Source organism: Uloborus diversus, chromosome 10 (assembly GCF_026930045.1).
Source record: "Uloborus diversus isolate 005 chromosome 10, Udiv.v.3.1, whole genome shotgun sequence".
Lineage (NCBI taxonomy): Eukaryota > Metazoa > Arthropoda > Arachnida > Araneae > Uloboridae > Uloborus > Uloborus diversus.
Window position 1 is genome coordinate 45,310,380 of NC_072740.1, and position 11,519 is coordinate 45,321,898.

The 11,519-nt window shown below is 34.6% G+C and overlaps 1 protein-coding gene across 1 annotated transcript in view; it reads right to left on the minus strand.

Annotated features, from left to right (window-relative positions):
* Window positions 1–9,927, minus strand: part of LOC129231839 (constitutive coactivator of PPAR-gamma-like protein 1 homolog) — a 107,520-nt gene extending 97,593 nt beyond the window's left edge. Inside the window, exons 1-2 of the mRNA XM_054866222.1 lie at window positions 9,100–9,927; window positions 398–562 (exon numbers count right to left, since the gene is read on the minus strand). Of these exons, the coding sequence (XP_054722197.1) occupies window positions 398–562; window positions 9,100–9,756 (822 nt within the window). The 5' untranslated portion in view covers window positions 9,757–9,927. The remainder of the gene's footprint in view (window positions 1–397; window positions 563–9,099) is intronic.
* Between the last annotated feature and the right edge of the window lie 1,592 nt (window positions 9,928–11,519).

Sequence of the window (11,519 nt, forward strand, 5' to 3'; positions counted from 1 at the left end):
ATTTTCATTATGTAAAGAAAAAATGTTCTTAAAACATTTCATTTTAAAATTCTTTGAAAGGACTTCTTTTAAAATTTTATAATGATATTTATTTGAAACTTCAATATATTTCTAATATTCTTCTCCATTGCTCAAAATGACAGCAATGGTTGTACTATTAATCGTGAAATACAACCTACAAACAGAAAGCAAGGAAGAATACTTTCTAAACTGAATTTCCTCCAACTATTTCACAATAATACCATTACAACAGGATTAGAAACAATTTTAATAATAATTAAAGAATGCTTAGTAGTTAGATGTAAAACACTTCGCAATTCAATTTAATGTAATAAATACACTTATAGAAGATTTTTGAAAACATTAATGGAAATACAAAACTCTCAAATTTTATTACCTTTGTTTTGGAGTCAGGACATAAAGAAAGATGGAAAGACGCTAAATCGGTATCAGTAATAATGTGATTTCCTAGAAGAGCAGCGACAATGCAAATTCTGCTTGGATGAAGATTCAAACACCGAGTTACTTCATTCAAAATATATTCTTTAGTTTCTAAGCATCCCTAAATTTTTAATACAAAGGATGTTAGAAATCTCATAAAAAATATACATAAACAAGATTTAAATTTGCATTATTAAAATATGGAAATTGGACACAGAAAGGCAGTTTAATTTTTATATTCAAATCATTGCTTCATAACTGCATGAAGTCTCTAAAACAGCCATTCAACCATGTTTTTAGCATGCTGAAAATAATCTTAAGAGTGACGAATTTATCAATTGCATTCATGTCTAAGATATTCTCAGTTTCTGCAGTTGGAAGTACATTGTGAACATATCGTCGGTTAAGAGGAAAAACTCACTAAGTGCATTTTGAGTCGGTTGTGAGGTGTTAGCACATTTGGTTACTAAAATCTGAGATGATTAATCCAAAATTACAATAATGTAAGCTTAAAACAAAATTTGTAGATCAAGAAAAAAAAAATATTGCATCCGAAAATCCCCATAGTTTACAATTTTTCCACATTTCCAGAAGAAAAAAAATCAAAGTGCACTTAGAGAGAGTTTTTCCTCTAAACCAATGATGTGTAGTGTATCAGGCAGTGCACCTCTACATTAGTTAGAAGAAAGGAGGGCCAAGAAAATTGTTAAAAAAGGACAAATTACAAAAAGGTAAAAGTTGAAAAATGTTAAGATTTTTGAAACTCCAATTGGCTTTATTTTTGCCGAAAATCAAGATCCATTAACTAATGCAATTAGAACACTCAACAAAAACACACAAAGAAGCAAAACAACATTGCAAAATATAGAACTTAAGATAAGTCAAAAGTAGGGGAGCACAACCCTGTTCACTAAAGGGCCACTCATACCACAGACAACAAGCAAACTAACGAATGGCTGCATACCCCAACATCAGGGCTTCTGAGACCCAAGGAGGGCCTCTAGTCAGTTTGGCCTCCGAGCCACATCCTTTCTTCAGGCAGACAAGAGGATAAGTCAGCCTAGTCTGAAACTAAGGGCTTGGGTCGTAGTCGGAGTAGTATAAGTCTTATGGAATGAGTGGTGCCCAGCAACCAAACAGACAACAACCCATTTTGGCTATCGGCGGCCCTGCCATCCCCTTAAGATATCATATACAACTCTTGTTCCAAGCCGAGCCAAAAATTTCGGAAATATGACACTTTTTCCAAAATATGCCTTAGGAATATTAGTCTTCTGCAGTTGAACAAAAATGCATATCCTGTCTTTCTAAAAAAATCCTTAACTGCATCCCTTGTGAAAAGTTACAAAATTGTAGTGCAAAGTAAACCTTTTAGGAGAATTGTCCAAATACTGTCAAACACTGACCAGCATACAAATACCAGGGCTGGTTCATACTGTTTCATGTGCCACTGAGGGCTGTCATCAAACCCTTTCTATCCCAAGATAGCCAAAAATTGACATCAGTTTTGAAAATAATTTCAGGGGGAACTTCTCTCCTTCCCCTTTTCTCTATCACTACCCAACATGACTTAAACGGGACTTCAATCTGAAACTTTCTTCCAGGCAGGCCCCTTCTTGCCTCCTCCTCCTCCTAATGCCACAAAAGATGGACTGAAAGAGCTTTTAAAACTTCAATTCGGAGGACTTCTACCAATGCCCCTACCTCCATCCGTCCTCCTTCCGACGCAACCAAAGACTCCTTAAAATTACTTTCTCAAGACTTGCAATTATACGTATCCTTTTCTTTCAAAGCAATAAATTGTCAAAAAAACCTCTCAATGTTAAACTTATCTTCTGTTTTACAAATCACACTTTTCTCTGATTAAAAGAATAAATACAGTTGGCTCTCTGTTTAACGACGCTCTACTTAACGACTTTCTCTATTTAACGGCGGCTTTTCACGGTCTCAGATGGTTCACTGTAGTGTTAAAAGTGTTCTATTTAAGGACGTTTTCTACTTAAGGACGATTATTTGTGGTCCCTTGAACGTCGTTACACAGAGAGCCAACTGTAAATTTAAACGTGATAAAGAAACTTGATGGAAGATGAATAAGGCTGCAGTTTCAAAGTCCTTGCAGTACTGTCCGTTCTTGGAAGAAAAGACTAGCACTCGGGAAAGATTCCACTTTAAAAAGGGGCGATAGGTTGAGGATGGGCACTTTCCGTTAGCTCTTGATATCTCTGTCTTTTTCAATGCTACTTAGGAAGAACTGTTGATCACATGTTTTACATCCTCTTACTTCTGGGTTTCCAACCCTGTTTCGATGAAATCAAAACCGACCCAACGCATGCGTAAATTCACAGGTGGTTTCAGTTAAGGAAAACAAACAATTCCTCTAAAAGATTGAGGATCCGACTTCCACCTCTGATGATTTCAGATTGTAACAAAAGGAAAAAGGGGAAAGCAGCATAGCAGTCATGTGGCCCCTACAAAAATTAAACATTAATTGCTACTGTTCTGAACACCTGTTTTGGGTATACTAGCTTTTTTCAATGTAGAAAAAATTGAGCCTAGAATATTAATGAGCAGTCAATAAAGCACTATACTAGCGTCACAACCTTTTTCAGTGAAAGGTCACTCATGCTACAACAGGGTTCATACTCAACTTTGAAAATCAAAAGTAAGGAGTTTTTAAGGAGTTTTGCAGGAGTTTCATTTTATTTTTTAAAGACTAGTTTCTTGTTTAAAGATGCATTGTTTAAAACATATTTCAGAAAAAACATGTTCAATTCTAATATTTATTTTGATTTCATACAAAACATTGAATGCAAAAACTTACTAAATTTAAAGTAAAATATGCATTTACTGCTTCTTAGACTTTAGCCGTCTCGGAATCGAATTCAAATACAAGGGGGGGGGGGGGGGGGGGTAACCACTGAAATATGTTTTATTTTGAAAATGAATAAAAGTATTGATTAAAAATTAGTATTGTCTCAAAAATAAAACACGTACAAACAATTTCTAACAAAAAAAAAAGACTTTAAAATATAAAATAATTGCTTAAATAAGAACTATAATAAGCTAACTGAAAGTGGTAGAGGCCAAAATAACTTCCAACTATCAAAACAATTGAAATATTTACAGGATACAAAAGGACAAACTTCAAACACAACAAAAAATTTTCAACGAAGCTTCTGTTTGATTGTCGTCGAAATGGACTCGGCACACCTCAAAACGTTCAAATCTGTCAAAATTCGAAATTTGAAAAATTTGCACAAATCTAATACTTTTTTCTATATATTAGATATAGAAGAAAGTAATAAGCAAACTATATGTTATTGTAAAAAAATAAATAAATGATTTAAAGCACTTGTTTTTTGTCTCTTTCATATTTGAATATAAATTTAATTTTTTATTCAAGGGTGAGTTAGGCAAAATAGTTATTTGCAGAAAATTTAACAGTTAGGATTTGTGTTCGCCCCAGAAAGCTTTTCATTTTATCGAAGTCTGCTCCTTACTCTCCAGCATTTCCCCCTCCACTCCTATTTCACCCTCTTCACCAACAGCAAAAAGTTCCTTACTTCTTTCTACTCAAGAAAGAATGTGTGCCTCAGCAAGAATCCTGATGGGAAGGCCAGGGCAGAAGGGAGATGGGTATTTGAAGGATCGCTAGAATGTGGCTGTGAAATGGGCGTGGCAAAACAATGAACATACAAGTCTTCAGAAAAAATTAAATACATACAAGAAGGGTTGAAAATCATAGTCCACAAAAAGTTATAAAGGTTTAAGTGATAGGATGGCATAGTAGACAAAAATGAGCGAATGTTATGGAAACTGATGCAATTGGATTTTGAAATACATAAACGCTGACGCTCCAGTGGCAGAAACGCCGCAACACGGCAACGATGTCACGGACAACGAAACCCTATCGCGGACAGCTCTGTCCGCGCTAAAAAAAGTTGTCCGCAAAAAAATAAAGGTAGTCCGCAGAGAAAAAAAAAAGCTGTCCGCAACCGACATTTATTTGCATGATGTGCTGACGCAGGGAGAGAGAGAATAATCGCACCCCCTGATCAACAGTTGACACCAACAAGATACAAGCTATAGTACAGCTTGAGGACTTTGTATTTTCCAGGGATGACGTTTTACTTCATTTGAAAAAAATTAAAGAGACTATGGCTCCGGGACCAGATAATATTTATCCAAAAATTTTAGTTGAATGTGCAGAGGAATTAGCAGATGTAATCGCAAACATTTTCAATGCTTCTTATAATTTGGGGACAGTGCCAGAGGACTGGAAGTTAGTTAACATTACACCGCTCTTCAAGAAAGGGTCTAAAGGGAGTGCGGGAAATTATAGACCTGTGAGTCTAACTTCGGTGGTTTGCAAAATTTTTGAAACATTGATGAAAATTAAGATAGTAAATTTTCTAGAGACTAATAATCTATCGACTAGTTTTCAGTACGGTTTCAGGAAAGGTAAAAATCTTGTGCAACTAATTTATTACATTTCTATGACAAAGTTACCATGGCTTTGGACAATAAGAAGCCTGTAGATGTTGTTTACATTGATTTTCAAAAAGCTTTCGATAAGGTACCGCATGTTGCTCTACTTAGCAAATTAGTTGATATAGGAATAGGAGGGGGAAGTTATTCTAATTGGAGTGAGGTCTTAAGCGGGGTTCCTCAAGGATCAGTTTTAGGGCCTGTTTTGTTCATTGTCTTTATGAACGATATTCACAAAAATATTTCTGGGAACATGAATTGTTTTGCTGATGATGTCAAAGTTATGGGGACTATAGAAAATGAAGAACAAGCAAATCAGCTGCAAGAGGATCTAGATCATATTACGGAGTGGGTTGATAGATGGGGTATGGCTGTTAATGTTGGGAAATGCCAAGTGCTACATTTAGGGCATGGAAATAAGTGTACAAGTTATTATTTGCAAGGTTCAGTCATTAGTCAGGCAGACAAAGTTACTGATCTGGAGGTCTTAATAAGTCAGGATTTAAAGTTTAGCCAACAGTGCAACATTGCTAGCAACAAAGCCAATAAGATGCTTGGGTTTATCAATAGATCTATTTCAAACAAATCTAAAGAAGTTCTTCTGACTTTATATAGAAGTTTGGTAAGATCCCATTTGGAGTATGCTGTTCAGTTTTGGTCTCCTTATCTTAAAAAAGACATTCATGTATTGGAAAGGGTTCAAAGGCGGGCTACAGGGCTAATAAGTGGACTTTCCCACTTAGATTATTATTCCAGGGTCAGAAGGCTTAAAATGTAGTCTTGAGCAAAGAAGAGACCGAGGGGACATGATTCAGCTGTTTAAATTTATTAAAACGAAAGATGTTACGGGGCTGAAGTTTAGCACTGAAAACAGGACAAGGGGTCATTGTTTTAAGCTATTTAAATCTCAGGCTAACATGGATATTAGGAAAAATTATTATTTTAGCAAGGTAGTGGAACCTTGGAACAACTTACCGGAAGAGGTGGTAATGAGCAAAGGAGTAGACCGTTTTAAGAGGGCCATTGATTTTCACTGGGGATTGTAAATCGACTAGGACCAGTATAGCTGGTCCCAGAGCCTGTTGCTGGTTGTCACTTTTGTATTTGTATTTGATTGTTCTTGTTGGCCTGCCTGCGGCACTTTTGAACCAAAACAAAACAATCAAAAATTTCTGTGTACAAAAAAAGTCAGCATATTTCTGTGATGCAAGGGATAAATAACTAACCTAGTGAAAAATTTTGCTTGTTTGTTTTTTTCCGCTAATGACTTTAAAAAAAAGCATTTACAGTAGAAGACCGTTATAACGCACACCTTGGGACCAGAGCTTTTGCATTATACAGGTTTTTGCGTTATATAGATCATTTCACAAATTTTGAAACTAATATTCAGAATATATCTATATATTAGCACTTCAGAATGAGTTTTATTTGCAATGTGTATTAAAGCACCAATATTACAATTAGTTATTCACAAATAAATATGTTTCACTATCAAAATCCTGCACTTCTGCTAGCTTGATGGTTTGCATAACAGCTGCATTTTCTAAAGCATCTGGTATTTTATGTTTACTATGAGTACTAATTTTTAATTTAAAAGCTTTGAAATGAGATGGAAAGATGAAAAACTTTAAAAATTTAATTTGCCTAACAATTTTTATTTTTGCAAAGCAAAATAGAGGGATTTTTTAAACTTCAAAACCTATTGTTTACTTCTGAAAAGTAGTGCGGTTTATAGAGAATTGTGTTATACAGGTCGGCGTTATAAAGGTCTTCTACTGTATTAGCGAATTGAAATGTGATCACTAAAAATAGGGTTACCAGCTTTAAAATTATCGCCATTTAGTGTCTGGTGATACCTTTACAAATCCCTTTTTTTTTTGTCACGACTCCGAATATGTCAGTGATATTAATAATATTCATCATGCAGACCTGTTAAATGGTAATTCTAAAATTATTTTACTTTAATAAACTTTATTTACCGTTTTTATACTTTTAATGCTTTTATTTTGAAAAATGCAATCTGATTGCATCCTATATGACAATCAAACTTTTACTCTTTTTTTTTTCAACCAAAGTTCGCTTTAAATGGAGGTAACTAAATGAAAAGTCTATTAAAACCATCATTTCAAGATTTTAAAACGAAATTCCGTTTCTGAGTCAAAAACTAAATTGCTGAATAGATGGTTTAATTTTAGTTCTGCTTCAACTGTGTCAATAGATATTAATGATAGATATTAATGATCAGTTTATTATAGGCTTTTAAAATGCAATTCTAAAATAATTTTTTAAAAAATAATTCTATTATGATCCGTTTTTATACTTTTGGAGCCTTCACTTTGAGAATTGCGATCTCTTTGCATCCACTTTGAAAACTAAATTTTTTTATATTTAGTACACTTTGTTAAGAGGTAAACAAGTAAATTCTCCTTTTATTTTTATTGAAATCACGAAATTTAGAAGCTTTAAACGAAATTTTCAGATTAATTTGAGAGTTTCAAAGATTGCTCAACCACTGCTTGAATTTTAATTTTTTGTTTCAATTTCTGAACGGAAATTAATATTATTAACGGAGAAAAGAACCAATATCACAAAAACACCCACTTTGAAATTTTGTTTTTCAGAATTCTCAGAAGTTTTAAGAAATTTCCATGTTTTCAATTGAAGCTCTTATTAAATACAATTAAATACAACAGACACAATTGTAATCAAAATAGTGCCTGCAGGGTAGACTGCACAAAGCCAACCTTAGCAAATGCGAGGCCCAATTCTGTCGGGGCCCTAATTAAAATTATTCAATAGCTACAGCTTATTAATCAGCCAACTCTATTCCCCCACCCCCATCCTATTTTTCTTTTTTCTCTTGTTTCCTACGTTCGTCTAAAAATAAGAAAATATTCCAAATGCTGCTCCTCCGAACTCCCCGCCACCCTCCATACACACACCAAAAGCATTATGGAGCATATGAAATTTCGTTTCCAGGTCTTTAATTTCGCGATATTTCCAGCTTAAAGCCCCCAAGTACTCAACATCAAAAATCGCTTAAAATTGCTTTTTTGTAGCTTGAATTTCAAAAATTACAGAGCCTAATATTACAAAATATGGCCTTACGATCGCATTTTGAAGGCTTGAATTTCGGAAAATATTCGGGCAAGGGTACCCATACCACCTTTCTTTTATATTGTAAGCAATTGAGTTTTTTAAACTACATTAACAAAAAGTTTAAGCGGAATGGCTCCTGAATATAAAATATTGCTTAAGTTTTTAGGACCATAATTTTCAAAATTTTTCGAGGGAAGAGCTCTCTTCCCTGTCTAAAATTCTATTTTTGGAACTTCAATTTCTTAAACTTGCAGGGGATTTATTTTGACTTTTTTTTTTTGAAGAATCGATCTCAGACAGTCTCTGAACCTAAAGTCAATAAATATGGCCTATAATTGCGTTTTTAATGCTTCAATTTCTAGAAATTTTCACCGAGACTTCTGTACCTTTTTTCACCTAACATCAGCAAAGAAAGCTTAAAACGGCGTTTTTAAACTACAAATTTCAAAATTTTTCTCTGAGAATATTTTATGATTAAAAGGGCCTCACAAAACTGCATCGCCGACGTCTATTTTTGTTTTCGCGCCGCCACTGTATAAAGCAGAAGAATCTTTTTAGATTTTTTTGAAATAGATCTATGATAAACCCAAGCATTTTGTTAGCTTTTTTTACTTGCAATGCTGCACTGTTGACTAAACTTGAAGTTCTGATTAATTAAAATACCCATATCAATAACATTTTCTGCCTGACTAATGATTGAACCCTGTAAACGATAACTCATACGTTTATTTCCATGACCTAAGTGTAGCACTTGACATTTCCCTACATTAACTGCCATACCCCACTTAGTAATATAATCTAAATCCTCTTGAAGCGGTTTTCCCTGTTCATTTTCTACGTTCCCCATAACTTTTACATCATCAGCAAAACAATTCATGTTTCCAGAAATATTCTCATCGATGGGAAATGGTTTGATTTAGAAATGGAATATGAAGTATCATGAAATCAATTTTTAAGATCTGTAAATAAAGACCACCCGACGTTGGCAAACTCCAAAGCTATCTCCAGTAAATATAATGCAATAATATTGTTTAAGATAAAGGCTACATACGGAAGAGAAAAATGTAATACCTTAAATGTCAGTTTGAGCTGAACAGCTGAAAAATATCTTGGTGGATCAAAAATAATGTATTCTGGATCGTCTGCCAATAAACCATGGTAGTTGTACTTCTTTAAATATGACATAACTTCTTGATGATGATCAGTTGTTGTCAAAACAACATTTACTTTTAAATGACGCAAAAGAATTCTAAGACAGGTGCGTAACGCGCTGGGAGCAACCCACCAAACTTTAGGAGGTGGAGTACCTTTACAAACTGCATGTCTTAGAACTTGCGATATTTTTTCTTTCTCAGTTTTCTGTTTCTCTATCCAACTATTCATCCTATGAGGCTCTAACGCGCCATTAAAGAACACGGTTATTTCAATATTGCGTTTGTTTACTACTTGGAAAAATGTCCTGAGAAAATCGACCATCCGATTCCACTGTCCACCGCACACCCAGTCACCGAAAAAACCACCATAAAGTCTGTCTAAACAGCATTCACCATCCATGACAAGACACAAAGGGCTGGGAATAATTTCGGGTGGTTGATATCTGAAATCATGATCAACTCGGGGACCCATATTTGACAATAACACATTTCTAGCTATTTTCACCAAATCTACCGGCACACAGGCACTTGGGCAAAAGGTCTCAACAAATCTTTGAAAGGATTCGATGGTCATTGTTTCTCAGAGGATAAAAGACCGGAAATGAAAGCTCGTGTTTTTGTAAGTTTACAACGAAAGTGTCGTACAATTGTTTCTTGTAGACCTCAAAAATTTAAAAGCAGTGTCCATCACTCCATGTGCTTTGGCACTTAATTTCCCTGCCTCGCAAAAGTATGGCGCGTGCTCAACAACTGCTGCCAGTTTGGCATTTTTCTTAATAAAGTTACCAGCATTTCAACTAATTTTTAAGGTTTTATATTCGGCTTCATTGCACTGAATTGTATACAGTATTATTCATTTGCTTTCAAATGAAACCAGAAAAGAGTACAACATCTCTACCGAAATATTTGAAGTCCTGTTTTTAGATGATCTGTTCAGGGCTGTGTTGTCGGTGGCGATATTGGGAACGGAAAGTAACTATAGGTGGCGCTCTGATTAGGACAAAAACGAAACCAGCTTGTCTTACTACAATGTTCTGTTAGCAACGAATCATTTCATTTCTACTTGTTTTTAGTGATATTCATGCCTTGTTTTCATATTTTGTGCTTGGTTTGTGCCGATGTGGATATTTTAAATGCATCAATTATTCGTAAACTGTAGATTTATTGGTTTTCTTTTCCTATTTTGATTTGTAGTATTGGTATTTGTTGTACGTCTATTCTTTAACGCTTTACAGTTTACAATCATTTCATATTTTTTTCCATCTCTAATTTTAACTTTAATCTATTTTTTTTACCTTCCCTTTGTCACTGTTGGTATTTATTTCTACAGAGGAAGCATTGATTGATCTAATTGTTTTCGTGACGATATATTTTAAGTTTCCTTTAAAAATGCAGCTTGTATATACTTGTATCATAGCAGTTCCTAGTAATTTAGCAATATATACTACTCAGGGTCAGTATCTCGAGTGGTTTACGTTGCAAAATATTTTCATATCTCACATTGTCACACTTGGATGAAATCGGATAAAAACGAAACCAGCATAATGTTCTGCTACGGTATTAAGCTAGCAATGAATCATTACTTTTCGAATTGTTTTTAGTGATATTCCTGCCTTGTTATCATATTTTGTACTTGATTTGTGAGTATGTCGTTATTCTCAATGCATTAATTATTCACAAACTAGATTTATTGGTTTTCTTTTCATATTTTGATTTGTAGTATTGCCCACTAAGCAGAACTGGTCGGCGAGACGTCCCATACTGGTCGTATGTTTGACGTCTGGAGGGCGCTTCAATATGATGTCCACAGGACGCCTCTAATTTTATTTTTAGTAAAATTTAGCGCAGAAAATGAGTCAAAAGATGATAAAATTGTCGAAAATAGATGAAAAACGTATATTTTACTTCAAAAAAGTTTAATTACTAATTAAAACCGTGTATTTCCAGTTTGGTCTTATAGCGTCAGTTTAGTCAGTCCCTGGGACGACATAACAGTGACCATTTGAGGACCCTTTTACTCAACCCGGGTTCCAGCCCTCTACCCTGGTCCCTGGGTCGTCCTGGCGACGGACTTCATGTCGTCTATGCGACGCCGAACCTTTTTACACTTACACTTCATCAAGATATTCCGCGTAAAAATATACTCCTTAGCAAGAAATAAATAAATAAATTATTGAAAGGTTTAAAATCGCGTCTTTTTGTTTCGAAACACATTGTAACGAAGAAACATGGATGAAATAAAGAAAAAATTTAAGCTTCCAACGGTAATTTTATTTTTGATTCTATTTTGAGATATTCATGAGCGGCATTCTAAACCAGCGTTGTCTCTCTGAGCTC